At 36.6% G+C, this 20209-nt stretch overlaps 1 protein-coding gene across 1 annotated transcript; it reads left to right on the forward strand.

Moving 5' to 3' along the window:
• Window positions 1-2254: 2254 nt before the first annotated feature.
• Window positions 2255-19992, forward strand: ralba (v-ral simian leukemia viral oncogene homolog Ba (ras related)). Its single transcript, XM_038275472.1, has 5 exons — window positions 2255-2377; window positions 14602-14809; window positions 16882-17090; window positions 17478-17655; window positions 18499-19992. The coding sequence occupies exons 2-5, from the start codon at window positions 14696-14698 to the stop codon at window positions 18619-18621; spliced, it is 624 nt and encodes a 207-aa protein (XP_038131400.1). The 5' UTR covers window positions 2255-2377; window positions 14602-14695; the 3' UTR covers window positions 18622-19992.
• Window positions 19993-20209: the final 217 nt, after the last annotated feature.

Here is a 20209-nt window from a genome sequence, read left to right on the forward strand (position 1 = left end):
TCCTAATGTGATCTTTCTTAAAAGATCAAGTTATGACTATATTGCCGCATTTAATTTTGAGACCATATTAGGCTAAAATGCAACAATTTCCAATTCATTGTAATTTTTGACAGCTGGTACTGTACTAACAGTTTAAGTGCCTTAAAACTTTTAATTACATTAAAAATTTATTTTTATTGTTTTTCATTTTCCAGACAAAAACACATTTTGCTGTTTTTTATACTAGTAGGAACACTCCTTAGAAGTTTTTATAAGCGCCTTGCAGCAACACTGTTGAGTGAAATGTTTTACATTTAGATGGTCTAAATTACATTTAGGGGAAAAATTTTGCAGGATTGCTTGATTCTGTTTTGTAAACTGGACCGCCTTCCAGTGAAAGGTCTACTTTTTCTGTTGCACAAAGGGTCTTATCAGATCATCAGCCTCTAAAATTGCAACGATTTTTGACATTTTGAGTTGATTATTAAGCAGTTCAGTCGAAATAATGTGAAAAGGAATAAAATGTTTATATCAAAGAAAAAAAAACACATTTTAAGATAAAAAAAAAAAAAAACAGGGCTCATGAGATTTGGTCACAAGCTCCTTTTAATCTTTTGGTCTGTTTAAAGTTATGTCAATTGTAGGCAAGAGGATTAGGGCCACTGAAAAAAATAAAAAAAAGTTAACAAATTTTTAAATATTATTTCAGTCTAATATGGGAAAAAAGAAAGTCAGAATTCTGACTTTTTTCTCTGAATTCTGACAGCTAACAAACATGTTAACATCAAGCTGTAGCCATGTCTGTTTTAGAGACTAGCTCTTTTGTTTTAATGACCTTCTGCTGCTCCATTAATGAAGGAACATCACCGGGGACCCCTCTGGCACGTAAAAAGTTGCCTAATTTCGTCATTTCCCACCAATGTGTCACTGGCCCTCCCAAACAACTCACATCTTTGTCAGTGAAGCTGAGTGCTCCCACATCTCTTCCTTCATGGTGCCCATCTACATTAAGATCCAAAACTCTGAGATTAAAGTCAGAATTCTGAGAAAAAAAGTTAGACCTCTGAGAAAAAAGTTGGATTTCTGAGATTAAAGTCAGAATTCTGAGAAAAAAGTCGGAATTCTGGGCAAAAAGTTGGAATACTGAGATTAAAGTCAGAATTCTGAGAAAAAAAGTTAGACCTCTGAGAAAAAAGTTGGATTTCTGAGATTAAAATCAGAATTCTGAGAAAAAAATTCGTTATTCTGAACAAAAAGTCAGAATTCTACGACGGAGTATTAGGGCCACACATGAAGAGAAAAAAATATTTTTGCCATGACGAGATTAAACTCGACATGTCGACTTTAAAGTCGACATGTCGACATTAAACTCAACATTTTGAGAATAAAGTTGAAATGTCATGTTGAGTTTAATCTCGACGTGTCGACTTTAAACTCGCCATTTCGACAATAAAGTTGATATATCGTGGCGACTTTAATCTCGACATTCCAAAGTTTGGAGTAAAGAGCAACCGCGCTCCACAGCTGCAGTCTGCGTTTTAAGAGTGAAGGTAGTCTTTGACGTGCTGCAACTGTATAGGATTCTGTGCATGTATCCTGTGCAGCGGTTGGCTCTCTTGAACTAATTTAAACTTTATTGTCGACACGTCGAGATTAAACTCAACATGACATTTCAACTTTATTCTCGAAATGGCGAGTTTAAAGTCGACAGGGCGAGATTAAACTCAACATGACATTTCAACTTTATTCTCAAAATGTTGAGTTTAAAGTCGACATGTCGAAATTAAAGTCGACATGTCAAGTTTAATCTCGTCATGGCAAAAATATTTTTTCTCTTCATGTGTGGCCCTAATACTCCGTCGTAGAATTCTGAGGTTAAAGTCAGAATTATGCGAAAAAAGTCGGAATTCTGAGATTAAAGTCAGAATTCTTAGAAAAAAGTGGGAATTTGAGCAAAAAGTCGGAATACTGAGATTAAAGTCAGAATTCAGAGAAAAAAGTCGGAATTCTGAGCAACAACTCAGAATTCTAAGATTAAATTCAGAAGTTTGACTTTTTTCTCATATTATACTGAAATAAAATGTAAAAATCAGTTAACTTTTTTTTGGTTTTTCAGTGGCCCTAATCCTCTTCCGTACATTTGGGTTTGGTTTCATTCTCGTAATTTTATAAACAACTGTGATCTCAAAAATTGCTTTTGTACACTTTCTAACGTACAAAAAAAAAAAAAAAACTTTTACGGGGCGCAAGGACATTACGTCACTTCCTGTCATGTGTTGTTTTTACTTCCGTAAGGTGGGGCTTTGTTACGGGAGCGGTTTGTAAACCAATCCGTAGGTCTGTGCTCTGAAAGCTTTCGGCTAGATATCATCCACCGAGGGAGAAAATAGGAACTTCGGTAAGGCGTCAACATCTTCTTATTTAAGTAAAGCGTAACTATGTAATTAATAGTATAGCCCATAAAAATGACACCATATTACCTTTATTTAGAAAGGCTGAGTGGAGTCTGGAAATGCTGACCATTTAACGGGAAATCGGTCTACAATAATGTAATGTGTGTGTTGTGATGGTTTGCAAACTCTTTTCCTAATCATAAAACTCGATTTTTAGTAAAACAACACTGATAAAACTGATAACTCAATTTCCCTCGACCTGTGCTTATTTTGAATGGCTCAAATAGAAGTTAACAGAACGTTTTTTGAAGCTTTTTTTTTTATATACCGATAAAAGCTCAAGTATACCTCCTTTTCTATTCATTTTGTTAAATCTCCACTAACTTGTACGTTTTCCGAGAGTTAAGTTGAACAACAGTTTCTCCTATCAGGAACTGCTGTATTAACTCTTAACTGCTGTAAAGTTTTGGCTCTGAGAGGAAGACCCACCCAAAGTAGCCTCTAGCTGATGTTGAACATCTGTTTGTATCTTCAGGCTATGTAATTTGACCCAGTCTATAAGACACCACTCTAAGCTGTCTGTATTTTTTATATTGTTCACTTTTACCTGTCTAAAATGATGTTGAATTACAGAGATCCATGGCGGATGGAGTCACAGTCAGTTTAGCCAGTTGGCAGGGGGTTGTTTATATATAAACAGTGTTGTGTATAGATGATGGTTTGTGCTCTGCCTGTTTTTAAATGTGAGAAAGAGGGTGGAGGGTGCTGGCAAAGCAACAAACACTTCTTCCATCTCATTAGTAGTGACAGGTTTATTATGGGTTTAGGGGAAGTGAAATTTGTACATCCTTTCTGGGCAACCTGCTGCAAAAACTTGTTGTTTTAGGATCTGCATTGAGTCATCCTTCCCATAAACAACTCGTGAACAGAATGCTGAGCCCAGCACATTCACAGCATTTTCATGGTAACCAGCTTAGGAATTGCTCAGCAGTCTTGCAGGGCTTGGCCTGGCTTTTAAAAAGCTTTTGCAGAGTATTTTCTTAATACTTTTATTTGTGATTTTATATCAAAAGTTGTTTTTACCCAACACTCTGTCACAGATAAAAAGCAAAAGTCATAGTTATGGATTATGTAAATGTGCTAATCTTTAAGTCTACCTGTTGTTTTAGGTTTGTGTGTTGTTGTTTGATTGATTTATTTATTTATTTTTAGGTTATTGCCATAACCTAAAAACTTTGTCCAGGCATTTTCACATATAATTGGCACTATTTTCAATTTCTTCTATTGGCTATTTAATCTAAACTGTTATTTAATTTAAAACTTTATATTTTTTGGTTTAACAACTGTGCTATCTTAACGCTGCTTACTGTAGGTTTCGCAGTCCTCTGTTTACTGTTGTTCTTTAACACTGTAACTTGTCAGAGCATGACAGGACATTTTTTTTCCCCCTTCGCTTCTCCTAAGATTCAGTCTGGTTGGCTCACATTCTAGCCCCACCATCTCCACATTTCTGAGTTTCTGAAAGAGCTTTATAAATACAGAAACTCCTTGGTGTGTTATCACTTTTATGTCTCAGAGCCTTGATAATGCAGTTGGCCACATTAGTGGTAAAGCTTTTTAACATGTATTTGATATACACTCATAAGCCAGTTTAATGGGTAAATGTGCTACCAGATTAGCAGATTTACCAATGATTTAATACATTTCTAAAGGCTTTATTTTCCTCGGATTTATTTGCAGCACATCCCTCCACATCCCAATTGAAGCCATTTCACTTGGATCTGACGATGGTCGAAGTTAAAAGAATAAAAATAAACCCCTATTATGTTTGTGAGGATTAAAGCTGTATAAAATGGTGAATTATCGTACTAGAGAATTAAAGGCCTGTTATACTCCTGCAGCAGTGTGTCTCAGTGAGCTTGTCGCAGGTATGATGCAGACATTTTTGATTTGTGCTCCATTTTAAAGCGTGGTCTGTGCTATGTTATTCCACGCAACGACGCAAGAGGGACAATCATGACCTACCTGTGGGTCTAGATACGGTCGAGGGGGTTATGAAGTGGGGGCAAGTTTGTAAGACAACAGAGGGATATAATTAAATTATTATTTTTTTAATTAAGGCCTTGATTGGCATTAAAATTCATTAAAAAGGCGATTATCTTGGCATAAAAAAAAAAATCACCAGATATATTATATTGGGATATATTTGCGTGGAACTGCTTCCGGTTGATCGTAAATCCGTATGTTCGGATAAGAATCTTCAGGCGAAGAAAAAACTAGAGAAGGGGCAAAAATGCAAATTTCAACAAAAGTGTCTGGAAAACGAAGAATTTCGGAACATGGCTGCAGCCCGTCGACGGTAGAAATGACAAAGGATTTTTCCGTGTTTTTATACATATAAATCATGGGTACATGTTGATGGCATTAGAATTATTTCTAAGAGCATTAAAAAGGCATTAAATTAGATTGACTCATTTCTCATTTCTATATAAACCCCAATAGTTTCGAAGTATAAATCAGCCTTTAGTCATCAGAAGATGGGTATACTACTGATGGGATGGAAACATTTTTCAGATAGTTTTAACATTCCTTAGCTGCTACAAAGGAATCTAAACTGTGCCTAGAAAAATCTCTCCCACAAAATATATGCAAGTTATACATTAATTGTGGGATAAATTGTTGTAACTATTATCTGTTTGAGCTACTGTTGCCTTTCTACTGGATTAAAGGGCCGGGCCCATTATTCTCTGAGAAGAACAATGCTTTTTCTTTTATCAAAAATGCAGCTCATTGGATATTATCAGTTTTTTCTAACCATTATCAGTAGACTGGAAGGATATCAGTGTCAGACACATATGTTGACCGGCCCATCTAGCAACAACTATGCCACATTCAAAGTCCCTTAAACCATTTGACTTCCTTTTTCTGTTGCTCACTTAACACCTTAGCACGATGTCTTCACCATATGCCTTTTGTTCACTGATTTGCTAAAAATAAAATAAACTGGCATACCTAATGAAGTAGTGGGTGAATTTATCATTTTCTTGTAAACTTAGATCCTATCTAGAACTAGTCTCAACGTATGCCCCGGTTGGTTTTATCTGATTGTGGGGACGTTGCCAGCTGCAGGTGGGATCATAAATCAGCATTCAGGACAGTTTAATTCAGACCAGCCTCTCAGATGATCCTGCTTTTGTGTGATTAATTAGTTTAGCAGAGTAAATGTAGTCTGTTCTGAGATGCCACCTACTGACAAGAGATCAATAATCAAAATGTTTTCTTCTTGTTTCAAAGTTTAGTTTTGCTGCTACAATCATCATTTTTGTTTTCTGATTTTTGGTTTCCTCTCTAAAATAAAAAAAGGCAAAAAATTGACTAATAGTATAACAATTGTCTTATAGCCTTTTAGCTGTAAGATGTCCTGATTATTTATTTTAGGAGACTAAACTGTTTCTGTGAGAAAGTAGTAGCTGCAAGACACGTTATTACTTTTTTTTTTTTAAAGGTATAGTGGAGGACGTTCTTTTTCCAGGTGGATCATCAAAATAAGTGGTCCTCCTACTTGTCAATCATTCTGGTGATATGATTAGGTAAGGCAGTCCTACATGGTCCCCATTTTCAATTAACGGTGGTGAGTCTGATAGTGGAAAAATTGTAAATCTTCTAGAAAGTTAGCTTGTATGAGCGATGCAAACAGCAACTTTTAAATATAGCGTGCACGAGGAGAAGTGCACTCGTGCATGCTCTCACACACGTTTAACAGGCGTTTAAATGTGGAAAGGACGGTTCTTTAAAAAAAATCCCCAAAAATCCTCTACACCACACAATCCTCTATACCTTTAAGATAAAGGATTAGTGCTTTTAGCAGCTTTTGTTGGAAATCAATGTTTTCTCTAGGGTTTCTTGAAATTGTTCTCTCCTTCTGTATCACTAGCCAGTGTAGAACCTTTCCTTAACTCAGAGGTTTCCAAAAGTAAACGAACAATCTCAGATCAGTCACATACCATGACAGGCTGATAGCTCCTAATGATAAAACAGAAGAACTTCCCTGTGCTCCTTTTGGCCTCCTTTCTCTTCTTTTTTTAGCTCTCATGCAGCCTGTGTTTATCACAGGTTTGTTGTGAAGTCTTTCACCTTTCATATTATTTTTAAATGTCAGCGATGGAGCATATGGCTAACTTTTGAGAGCACAATACTCTAACCATTACAAACTTTGTGTTTGACAAAGATCATTAATGAATCATAAAATCAACCTTGGCTACAACTGTCAAGAGTGGCGTAAAAAAGCCTTCTGTTGTATCTCAGATGTTCTTGTTTCAGAGTTAAAATCTTTTTATGTGCTAAGCATTTCAGAGAATGTGATCAAAATTTTTTAAGACTTAATTTTGTATCAACAAGTACTGAAATTTAAGTACTTATTTAGTGTAGTGGTGGAGATTCACCAATCTGATACCCCAGATATCTGCTCTGGGGCCGGTATCAGATGAATGACGCTGAAACAGTATTATCATCCTGTCATTTCTATTTCTATTGATCTCATACTCTGCCACCGGGAGGACTGTCTACAGGAAGCTGTCATGGGGAAAGGTACATTTTTTTTTTTAACCTTGGGATTAGGTTTGACATGTTGCTAGTATAGTTGCTGCCTTATGTGGTCCAACAACTAACTTCCTGATTTGAATAGGAAGTTAAAACCTGGTTACATTTAGATGGCCACAACGTTTATGTGCACATAACAGGCAAATTCACAAATTGGATCTCTATTCCAGTACGTGACCCCTATCTGACTTTTTCCAGCAGTGTGAACAGCCCATTTCTGATTTTTCAGGAGTTCTTTTTTTTTCTTTTACCTAAAGACATTCAGGTTTGAGACATTTCCAAGTGGTATAAATTGTTAATAGTAGTGAACTGTTGTTTCTTGCCTACCTTCACCTTGATGATGTGGCTCAACAAATTAATAAAACAGAGACCATAATTAATTTTTTTTTTTGAAAAGCTTTATTGAACACTTCTAGTAACAGTGACATCCATTTTTAGTTCCCTAACCAGTTTTATTTTTATTAGAAAAAAGAAAATATATCTATATATATTTTTTTTTATTATGGCTGAAACAGCTGATCGTGGTTAATCGATTATTGAAATAATCACCAACTAATTTAGTAATTGATTAATCGTTTACTGCAGTATAGAGACTGTAAAGCATGCCTTTAGCTGACAATAGTGACCCATTTATAGCAGCAGTTAAACCAAAATATGAAAACGTTTTTCATTTAGTGTAAAAGAAAACGTTTTATCTGTCAATATGCTCTATCCAGAACTCTTAAAGTGGAAAAGTTTTAGTTTCACCAGGTTTAATTTCTTCTTTAAGGAACCTTTGGCTATCCAATTACTAATTGAAATAATACCAGTAAAAAACAGTACCTTAAATTTCTTTCACCATTACTGATACATTCTGTCCATAAAACCTTACTATAATTCTCTTTTCTGTATATTTAAAAATGCTGCTCAGTTCTTGATCATTTTTGTCCAAAGAGCCACATCTGACTGTTGACATACATTGCAGACCCTTTTCTTTAGTGTGACTTACTAGATGACTAAAGATGGTTTGTTGATTCTGACACTTGGGTTATTTGACATACTGTGAACTCCGTTCTGCTTCAGTTATTTTCTGTTCATGACAGCAGCCTTCTTTAATATATAGTTACAGTGGATGGGGATGTAACGGGCTGGTAATATGAAGCTTAACATCCTGTTTCTCACTACAAAGAGGAACAAGCTATGTAAATTTACATTTAAAAAACATTCACTTTTTTAAAGCTATAGCAGTTTCAGCCGCTCTGTTAGGGACAGAAACGGAGCTCTACTTTTAAATATGCTTTAAATTAATTATAATTCCATGACTAGGATACAGCATATAGTTATTCCTTTTATTTTGAAAAAATATATACGAAAGATTTTTCTTTTTTTTTTTGCCAGCTTTTATTGTCATTAAACTGTCACAAGTAAAGAGCACCGAAATTCCCTCTCTGCATTTAATGCACCCCTTTGGGGAGCAGTGGGCTGCCATTGTGCTTTGGGGTAAAGGGTTTTGCTCAGGGACCCAGAAGGGCAGTCTGGGAATTGGGCTCAATTTCAGAACCTCTGGATTCCAAGTGCAATGCCCTAACCATTAGGCTGCCACTCCCCCAATAGATGGATACGTACCAGATGATACTTCATATACAATGCAGCAGCAATCCCTCCTATCACTCTCCTCAGTTTCCTCGGTCAGTTGGCTCTAATGCTGATTTATTCTCACTCTCGGAATATATACTTTATAATCAATGCCACCCTTTTACTGACCAGCAATGAGTGGGTGGTCTCTACTCAGATTTGTGGGTGTGCATGCACATATTTATGTAAAAGCTCAAACCCAAAACAGAAGTTTGAATTTGCACAACAACCTGGTGCTCCACTCAATGAATGCAAATCACTCTTTTTGTTGTTGCTGTTGTTGTTTTACTACAATCCAGGGAATTTCTAAGACTTATAATCCCCTGATTAAATTAAAAGTCTGGACTGTGTTTGCTGGTACTTAGATATTATGATTGGTAATGAGAAAGTAGGCAGTGCTGTGATGTAGAGCTCACTCACTGTCAGATTGCTCCTACATTTCAAACATGTTTTAATTCATACTTTTTAAAAAAGTGGCAAAATGAAAGGGGGGCATCTAAACAAACTGCATAAAATAAAGTGGATTGTTGATTTGATTAGAGCACACTATTTGGAGGGGAAAAAATAAATGTAAATAATAAATAAATGATGTTAATGGCTCATTAAATAAGCCTCCTCGGGTCGCCTGTCTTGATAATTCTAAGCTTATAGGTTTTTTTTTTTAATCTAAAATATGATTAGCAAAATGATCCCTTTATGCATAATTAAATTGTCTATAAAGCATTTAATTGTGCTTTTCTATGAATAACAAGAAGCAAAGTTTAGTCTTTTAACACATGTAAACATTTAGTGCAAAATGTAATTGAACCTTCTTAAAATAAGGTATGGGATTTATTTCGAGCGCTAAGTTAAACCTCTTGACATACATCTAATAAGATTGAGGCTGACCAAGGTGCTTTGCACATGTTCTGCAGATCTATATGCATTTTCCCATATTGGAAAATTGTGCTTTGCTAATATCCATTACATTAGAGACTTTATATCTCCAAAATACAACATTATAAATGACGCATGTATGTAGGAGCTCTTTGATTCTCAGCTGCATTCCTCTGACAGACCGTCCATCCATCCAGGGATACGCTGATGCTGGGTGAAAGACAGAGTGCACTCTGAACAGGTCTACAGTCTGTCGCAGAGCAACACAGAACTCGCAAAGACATGAAACTATGCACACAATTTACAGAAACCGATTAACCTAACAGTCACCTTATTGCCACCTACTGTAAGTTTGTTAAACTTTTTCAATAAATCAATTTCCCTTGTTGTGTTTCTTTCCTGGGACAAGGTTAGGATAGAACTACATTGTTAAACTACTATAATGCATCCTACATTCTTCCATTGTTAAACACTAGATAAAATGTAATCTGAATGATAGAAAGTCGTTTACATTCTTGTCAGTGATCATTACATCCAGCATCTAGAGTAGTAGAGCATTGTTTTAAATGCTACTTATGCTTTAATTCTGAACCATGATGGTTTAGCCCTACCCATAGGTAGTGATTAACTGTATGATTTCTGAATCTTTATAGTGTGTTAGAAAAAATTTAGCTCAAAAAAGCTGTTTTGTTTTGTTTCTTATCACTGCAAATGTCATGTCAAAGAGATACCAAAGCATCATAGGGATGTCATTTTTAGCATTATCTATCAGGAGAAGGGGGGGAGCATTGCATCTCAAAGCAGGATCTTTTATTCTGAAGAAAAACATCCAAATGTAGATAAAGTCTCTGTGATGCATGTGAAACAGTGATGAAAGGTCAGAGGAAACAAATTTTACTCTTTTGTGTCACAAGTCCTAAAGGTATGTTTGGCACATTAGATTACACAAGTATGAACACCTGAACACAAATCATCATTTTAATTTTTCTTTTTAGACATTATTACCTGAATCCTTCAGTATTAGATCCAAATAAAAAAACATATTATGAAAAGGTATTATCGTTTGATTTTGGAAAAGATTTTAGCAAATTAATAGGAACAATTCAGACATCAAATAAATTTTACCTTGTAGATATTTCCACATAAAGCCACGGCAGGATGGGTTTTAGATAGATTTGTTTGAAATAGAAAAGCAGCCTACATGTTGCGTGTTTTATTTTATTTTTTTTGGGGGGGGGGGTTCTGACACAGGGAGGATTTAAAGTCCCAGTTGCCCAGTTTTGTCAAAGGCCTCTCTGTACACTCCCGCAAGCTAAGAGTTGTTAGTATGCATTGAAGGGCAAAAAAGAGCTCCTTGCTGCGACTGTCTTTTTGAGTATAGTAAATCATTTCCTGGTCTCCACAGGCAGTGACTGTTCTAACAGCTATGTATGAAGAACCGTACACATTTCTGTAAAGCTGCCTGGAGGGCATCATGTTTAAATTATGCATTGTTTGTTGCAACCTGATAAACAAGTCATAGACTGGGGCCACAGAAGGTCTTACCCATTCCTCCGATTCCCTCATTACTGTAAGTCAGCCAGGTAATTTTTTTTTGGTAAAGGAAGCTGGGAGCCAAGTTTATCCTTCTTATTTCTGAAGGTAATTCCTTAAAAGCTTAATTTGCTGTTTAGTTTAGTGATATAGCATGAGTGACGGATGAATGCAAGAAGGAAAGCAAGGTGGTTTATTGGTAAGAAGTCATTTAGAGATTTTATGGTAACCCTTTGGCTTAAATTAGTCACCTAGTTAGTATTTTAGTATTTATTTTAGTTTTCCATCTTTGAAGATGAAGTGAGCTGCTAACTTTACTCCATATTCCCAAAGTTAAAAGTGTCATTGGATGGGTTAAAGGAGAGAAGCTACAAATAGAAATTTGTCTAATTTACAATACACCCAGCTCAGCTGCGTACCCTGCAGGAAATACACTCCCATTATTATCAGTGAGAGCATTTATACTGCCTTAGTGAGAGGATAGCCAACCAGCAAAGTTGGACTTCAGCAGGTTCTATGTTGGTCAGACGCCAGAGTCACACTGCAGTCAGTTTAAAGAAATCACACCAAAAGGCAACTAAACGATCACATCATCTGAATTTTCAAATCTACTCACTAAAGATGGATTAGATTTTCAAGAAGGCCTAAAAAGGTTAATATATTTATGAGCATCCATAAAATAAGAGCGCATACTAGTCATTACATACATTAGATCAGTTACTGGGCTGTGTATATTAACTTAGATAGGTTAATTAAAACATAATTATATTAAATGCACCAAAGTGAGAACCAAATATACCTTATCTTCTCTGTGTTCTCACCCATTGCAGAATATATCCAGTGAAGATATCTGGATACCTAAAAAAACAAAAAGTGAATCAGTTTGAACCATTTTAAGATCCAAAGAATCTGATGTTTCGGTCCTATGTGGTATTTAATGGCTTTTATTGTGCAATCTTCTTGTGCTGACCGAATGATAAAGGAACACTTATAGCAAAGTGGTGCACAAGTATAAAATATTTTTAGATTTATTCTTAGCTGTTAGTATTTCTTACTGTTAGTGTGAATTCTGTAGAAGTTGGTCCTCCCTCGACCATGTCTTAACGTGAGCACATGTGGAAGCGGGGGTAATTTAATTTAGGACTCTTTAATGCATTTCTGCAGTTCACATTGCACTGGTCTCATCTATTTTTTTTTGGGAAGCTTAGCAACCAAAGCAGCTTGTTGCACTCCTCTCTTTTCACAACCACTGATCCTCTTAAAAGGGCTTGTACCAGGCATTTGGGTCATGCCAAAATCTTACTTTATCTTGACTTTGAGATTTTCAAAGACCAAGCATATAAGGCTAAGGGTTTCATCGTTTGCAGTAGAACGCTAGTTCCTTCTTAGTTTAACCATCTGTGCCTTTCCACAAAGAAGTGGGTTACATGTGAATAATTGAAATGATGACCCGTATACATAAGTGCTGATTTCTGCAAGTTCCATCAGAAGGTGAGTAAATGTGTTTGTGAGGGTATCCTTCCTATCAGCTATTTTACTAGCCTTGTTTAGGATAACAAAGACAGGAAGAGCATAGGTCAGGCTTCATTCTCTGATTAGGGGAGTAGAACCAGATGCCACATCCTCAATATTTTCCTCTGTAACATCAGATATTCATTTTTTTATTCATTAAATGTGTTCTTAAGAAGCACATTTACACTTCTTTGGTTAGGTTTTGTAGATTTTTTAAGTCTTGATTCTCTGTGTAATGAGTTTTAAGTAGGAATTCAAAGGTTTCATTTTTTTTAAGGAAGATTATCTCCTCTCAGCCTTGTCTGTTGAAAGGAGTACATGCAGTTGTAACGCTGGTCTGAAGCAGAAATATTTACTGTTAGGGAGGAGCAGATTAAGAATATGGCTATGAATCAACTCGGTGCCGCCATTAGCATGACATCCCGGGAGGAGGGAATGATCTGTCTTTGCAAGGAGAGAGGAAATGTAAAAAAGATAAGCGAATAAACGAATGAGGGGGGGATGTCTTACATTATTAAGATCCAGAAGGATTTTGTTTTGAAGCAGACATTTGACTACAGAACGGTCCTTGTGTTTTTTTATACTCTACTATTTTTGTTTTGATTGTTTTGTTGGCTGCATACCGTTGTTGGATGGCTCAGTTTGTATTAGAAGCACTGAGATAGATGGCAGTGGTAACAGAAATCCAAAGTAAGGAAAACAAATCTTCCCATGCATTGAGGAAAAACTTCCATTAGACCACAGAAGATGTACATTAACAGTCTATATATTAGGGGTGGAACGGTTCACAAAACCCACGGTTCGGTTCACGGTTCCGTGGTCACGTTTCGGCATATGTAAATTGTTAGGAAAATCTATTTTGTCTTGTATAGTACAACACGTGTTGCACAATGCTTGCACACTGTTGCACTTTTATCCACAACTTTCTTTCCGCCGTCATCGTAGGTCACTCTAAATGCAAATTGGTCCCATACAGCAGACCTGTAAAGTGCTGCTGGCACGTCTTCCAACTCCTGTTCTTTCCCACTCGCCATACCCACACAATTCTCCACAACAACTGATTTTTTTCTGCTACACCCGGCTACGCTGCTTCGCTTCTTCTTCTTGTTTACTACTGGTGGTTGGCTTTGGTTGCAGTACCGCCACCTTCTGCTCTGGAGTGTGAACATTTCGCCTATGAGAAAAAGGAGCAGCGCATGAACCGAACGCAACACACGCGAATCAAACCGAGACAGTCGAACCGAACGGTTCGATCCCTACTATATATATATATATATATATATATATATATATATATATATATATATTATGCAAAATAAACTTTACTTGGAAAAAAGACTAAAAGATTAACAGTTCTCTGCAATTTAAGTCTTTAAAATAGGAACCGTAATTGGGAAATAAACAGACAGCAGGTAACAGGGGTTAAAAGATGTAATGAAATGGCCGACCTCTAGTAGTAAACAAGAAACTCATGTAAAGTAAGGCTTGTATCCAGCTGTACTCATGACGTTTATGGAGACATGCCCTTCGCATATTTGACACATTTAAAATGATTTCCATTAAAATTCCAGTCCAGTGTGAGACATTTGAAGCATCTGTAGGGGAGTCAGTTCAGTACTCTGTTTAAAAGTTATATCTGACAGGAATGGAAGATACTGAAGTCGAGGAAAAACCAATTGACTCTGAGCTTTAACCCACTGAGGGCAGGGCCCTTATAAAGCAGATAGATGGCCAGCGACCCATTTTTCTTTTTTTTTTAATGGGTCTAGCACATGATGCTCTGTTTTAATGCTTTCGTAAATTCAGTCTTACTATGAGAATGACGGCTTCATTACTCCTGATCAATTTCACTGACCTTTTGATGGCCAACTTTATAAAGTTCTCAGATTCATGAGTTGGCAATTTGGCAGTTTAAAGAGGGCGGTTGGGGTTAAGATTCAAGATTTGTTGGATCTCAGCCTAGAGCCTTGGCACAGTGTGCTACTGTCAATGCAAGGGCCGTTAAGCAACGACTGCCATCTGTCCATCCGCTTCTCCCGACTTCCCTCCTTACTGATGTGATCCGCCGTTAAGTTTCCTCTCTTGTCATTCACAGGTCGGCGGCGCGTGTGTGCATGTGTGTGTGGCTGTGTGTGCGAGTGTGCACATGTGTTTGAGTGTGTAAGAAGGACACAAAGGAAAATAAAGTGATGGCTGCCAATAAAGGTAAAAACCAGAGCTCTCTGGCACTGCACAAGGTGATAATGGTGGGAAGTGGAGGTGTTGGGAAGTCCGCACTCACGCTGCAATTTATGTACGACGAGGTGAGTTGATGCTACAGAGACATGCTTTACGCACCATCTATTCCCTTTGGTTAATTGAGCTCCTGGGAAAAGCTGTTAACATGAGATGGAAGGGTGTCCTAAAACCCCCACGAAGGAGAATCTTTAAAAAAGCTCTTAAGAGCTGCGAGTCAACACTACATTTGAATAATATGAATCTATAACATTGTGTGTTCTAGATTAGTATTTTTTTATTCTGATAACTGTGAACTTATTCAGACAAAACAGATTTTTCTTTCTTTTGCAGGAAATTTGTGGTAAAATATACTAATTAGATAAGACCATAAGCAGGCTTTAAGCTAGGAATCTTTCATAGGGTTTACACATGTGGGTCACATCTTTTAGGGAAGTCCTATCCTGGAAATTTTTGATATTTAGATGCTCTGAAACGTTTTTCCTGCATTTTTAGGTGGAATGCAGCCAACTTTTTTTGTCTTTGTTCCAACACTGATTATGGAAAATATGTGTGTTTGACTAGAGACAGAAAGTTCATAAGGAAGACATGAGATAATTTTTAGGTACAATATTATGTTTCGTAGGTTAATTCAAACAATCAGAAAGTGTAACTTAGATTTACTGCTAAAGGTGAAACTTGATAGATACAACACGTTGAACAACGACAATCTGAAAACCAAGAGAGGAGAAAGTTCCAGGACTGCTTTTATTTCTGTGTATCTTCACTCTTTAGAATACAACAGACAGTGAAACTAATTCTGAAACTTAGTTGTCTCATTTTCATGTATCTTAGTACATTTTTTAAACCTAAGCTGATGTTTTACACAAGCAGGTGTGTTGCATCGAAGGGCAGTTATACCAGTTGTAAACGTCCAAAGGGCAAAATAAGCGCACTGTTATCCACAAACAACATCCATTTATCGATCTTTTGGAAATAAAGACTTAAATTATCTTGAAGAACCGAAATCTGTTTGACATTTGCTACAAATTTAGTACTGATCACCTCCCCAGTTATCATTTACGTTAGCTGTTGTCTTTTCCACCATTCCATGGACATTATTGTCCCAAAGAACAAAAAATCCTTTAAAAAAAATACGTTTTCGTATACTTTTCAAAGTTTTAGGCGTACCTGCTCGCAAACAGCGCAGCGTGCTTGTTCCCGTGGATGAAGTTGTCTGTAGGTACATTAGATACAGTAGATATTCCACCATATTACAGGGGAAGATTAGGGCGTTCCAAAGCCATACATTCTGAGATCAATTTCTATTATTTTTAGTAAATGGCGTACAAGGTGTGCTCATACGCATTGCTAGCTAAAATCCTGACCATAAGTAAACTTGTTGATCTTGGTGCAAACGGCTGAGTTGCAAAAAACTAATGCTGCTTGAAAAACTTCAGTGTCATGTGACGGAGTTGGTCAGAATTGATGAGAAAATAGATGGAGCTAAATGTGAGGGAAGGATTGGAAAATATGACTGTAAAATATTTAAGGTTTAGAATGGATCTTCATTTTCCAGAAGGACAAAGACGTATGGTGTCAGAACCAGCGTAGAACGGTTTAGACCGAGGCATATTTATGTGTTTTAGTAGCCTAGTCAAAGTCCAGACCTAGCTTCAGCTGAGAATCTGTTGCAACACCTAAATTTGTTTTTTCTCAAGTTGAATTTTGTGAAGATGTGTAAAATGATTGTCTTTACATGTTTAAAGCTGCTAGAGATGTAACCTTAAAAGACTAGAAGTTTTAATTGCAGCAAAAAAGGTCCTACAGTAATAATAAAGATGTTTTTATCATTGCTACTTGGTGCATTCCAATGATATTAGTTTTTCTGCAGTTAACTTTGCTGCTCCATGATAACATCTTCTCAGCTCAAACCGTTATGCCACTACTCAGTAATTTATTGATTGTATGCCTAACTGTGCAGATTTTTTTTTATTAAAAAAAGAAAAGAAAGGAAAAATCTTATTAATAGAGGTAATCAAGTAAAGTAAACCAGATTATCGGCTCATAAGCTGTATCCTTGCAAAGAACATGAACATTTTTTGTGTCTTTCGCCCTTCAAAACAGCAAAGACAAATGGTTTTAATCTTTTCATCCCCAGTTTGTGGAGGACTATGAGCCCACCAAGGCAGACAGCTACAGAAGGAAGGTTGTGCTGGATGGGGAGGAAGTCCAAATAGACATTCTGGACACAGCTGGCCAGGAGGACTATGCTGCTATCAGGGATAATTATTTTCGCAGCGGGGAGGGCTTCCTGCTGGTTTTCTCCATCACAGAGCAAGAGTCCTTCAGTGCCATTGATGAGTTCAGGTAATGATGCAATGAGGCAAGCATGTAAATGTGGCATCTGTTGAAAGTCCACGACTTTGATGAGATGTAAATTAGATTACATCTTGCTGTATTGGTAATGACTGTGATCAGTGAAATGATTCAATTACATTTTTCCTCCTACTTGATCATGTCATTTTTCTGGACAAGTACGATGCAGGATTCGTTTCTTGGCTTTGTTTCTGTGTTAGTCTAAAATAACTGACTCAAATATATGCCTTGCTCCAATTAAAAACATGCTATAAAACGTTAGATATTTACATTGTGCAATGTAAATGCCACCATTGAACATTTTTATCATTTTGTACGATGGATAAGAAATGTAAAAATATTTCAACTTTTTATCGGGAATCTGCCGTGTGATTGCAGGGAGCAGATCCTGCGGGTGAAGGCAGAGGAGGACAAGATTCCTCTCCTGCTGGTTGGCAACAAGTCAGACCTGGAGGATCGTCGGCAGGTGTCTCTGGACGAGGGCCGTGGGAAGGCAGAGGAGTGGGGGGTCCAGTATGTTGAGACATCTGCCAAAACTAGAGCCAACGTGGATAAGGTGCCACTGAACACATAAAGCATTTATTGAACAGAAACATGCCAAAGTTTTATATGTAGAAGGAAAAGTTTTGCTGTGAATAAAATCAGATCTGATATCGGTGAGGTCAGTTTATACAAGAATCTGTAGACTTGCTACAGCTCGCCTGTGGTATGTAGAGTTAGATTATGCAACCAAAGGCTCTTCTGATGAGATCTTTCTGCAGTAATCCTGCTTCTTAGCCAGTTCAATGATTGCAAGGTTATGTGCTTGTTTATCCAACTAAATAATGTAAAGGTTTGTTAAATTCCTCCCTAATGTTCTCCATAGGGTGTGAAGAATCTAAATCCACCTATTCAAGCCTTTGACAAGTTCTCAGTATGGATTATTTTACATCTTTATAGAGTTAGACAATAATAACTAGCTGATTAGCTGGTTTATAAGTAAGGCTGCACACTCAGGTAGCCAGCCTTCTGTCAGCTGTTTAGCAGACATCTTTCTAATAGTTTAACTTAACAGGTTGAAAATACAGCTACTTAAACAGTTAAATAATTAGCAACCATCTTTTTTTCCCTTTTTCATGAGTAGAAATGCTTAACAACAAACAAACAAACAAAATAAAGCAAACTGACTTTACAGAAGCCCCTGATCTGCCAGGTTCAGTCACTCAAAAGTTGTTGTTCTCAAGATGACAGGGAAAAAAGAAAAAAAATCAGCAAACTATATATGATGGAAACCATTATCAACAACCCCTCAAATCTGATCTATAAATTATGTACAGTACTGAATAATAATATGAATTCAAACTCAAGTTTGATTTTGGATCAAAGTAAAAAGTAAACAAGCTCCTTGTTTTCTCACCAGGCATTCTTCGATTTAATGCGTGAAGTGCGAGGCAAGAAAATGACTGAAAACAAGGACAAAAACGGAAAAGGAAAGAACAAGAAGAGTAAGAAGAGTTTCAGAGAGAGGTGCTGTTTACTCTGAGCTCCTCATGGACCTAAATCAAAGCCACAACACATAACTGTATTTGCTGGGGGAACAAAGCAAATGTTTTCCATTGTCCTTAAAATGGGAAATTGATAGTTATTTTTGTAATAGCCTGTTATAGATTAGTGTCTACAACAATCTCAACCACTTTGTTGCCAATTTTACTTAGTAAATCTCAGATTTTTGGATGTCTTACTGGAAAATGACCACTGTTGTTACTGTGACTTAGACTGCAGTGCTTGATGGCTAACACTAAGCTAATGATCAAGCTGCCAGTGACACTAACTATGCTGCTCAAGAAATTCTCCCATTTAATGCAGAACTATTTTACTATGTTTGACCGTAAATAAACATTGTGTTTAATTTCTGAAGCCATTCCCACCCACTATAAAGTTCATATGAATTTTGTTTGTTATTCAGAGGTGCAGATCCCTTTCTGTATCTAAACTGCAAGGAACTATCATGCTGCTGTGTGTTTATTCGTAGTGACAATGCTCTGCAAAGCAAACATGGGTGTCAGCCATTTTATCTGTTCTTATCTTTCCAACTCTACTATGTTAGAATTGATGAACACTTCAAATGATTCTTATTTTTCTTAGACTGTGTAAGAAGTTTTATTTTTTCTCAAGACTCTGACCTTTATGTCCATAGATGATTCTTGAGGTAGTGGAATGCAATTAGAGGAGTTGTTGCCAAACAGAGTTATTTCACATTTCACTTCTCGTTATTTTTTTTTTCTCTCCCTCTTTCCTGCCCTGACAGGATTAGGAAAAGTCAATCCCAGAAATGCTTTGATGTTCTCCAGGCAAGAAGCTACAAAAATAAATCTTTAGGGATGACTGAAAAGCTCATTAATTAATGTTATGGGCTTGTATGTGATTTTATTTACTAGTTAATTTTAGGTTATCTTGGAGTCACAAAAGGAAGAGAGCTAATCTGAATTTTTTGCATGAGACCGCAGTTACGTACTCTCACCTTTCTGGGTTATTTACTTATCACATTTCCTTTAAAGAGATGTCTTCAGACATTTTGTTGACAATCTTCATTAAATATTCAAATAGTTCAATTGCAAGAAATCAGTCTTTCCCTTAAGTTTTAATGACATTATCATCATTGCATTTTAATTGAAGGGGTTTTGTGCCGAACTAACTTCAAGTCAGCAATATTAGTACACCATGTGTCCTAACAGTCTAATCTACACTACCTTACTGTGTCTTTAAGCAAAGCTTTGCCTCATAACTCTCATCTAATCAAGTGCTATAGTGACAAATTTCTACCTACTGCCTTCTTTGTTTTATGTAATCTACTGTGAATATTCAGTCTCCATGCAGAAGGAAAACTGCAAAATAAATGTTTTTCATTATTACTTAACTCCTTTTTTATTCATTTAAATTAAGTTGTTTGATACATTTTATAATTGTATCCATGCCTTATTATTGAAACAATGCTTCAGTAAATAAAATACAATCATTTTCCACCATTAAGCCTGGTGGTGCACATCGCCCTCTCCTGGTGGGTGCATTTAGAGTTCGGTCATTTGAATCAGAATCGCTCACAACTCAATTTAAACAACCACAATATGTAG

This window comes from Cyprinodon tularosa, unplaced genomic scaffold, assembly GCF_016077235.1.
Source record: "Cyprinodon tularosa strain WSP-4 unplaced genomic scaffold, ASM1607723v1 ctg96, whole genome shotgun sequence".
Lineage (NCBI taxonomy): Eukaryota > Metazoa > Chordata > Actinopteri > Cyprinodontiformes > Cyprinodontidae > Cyprinodon > Cyprinodon tularosa.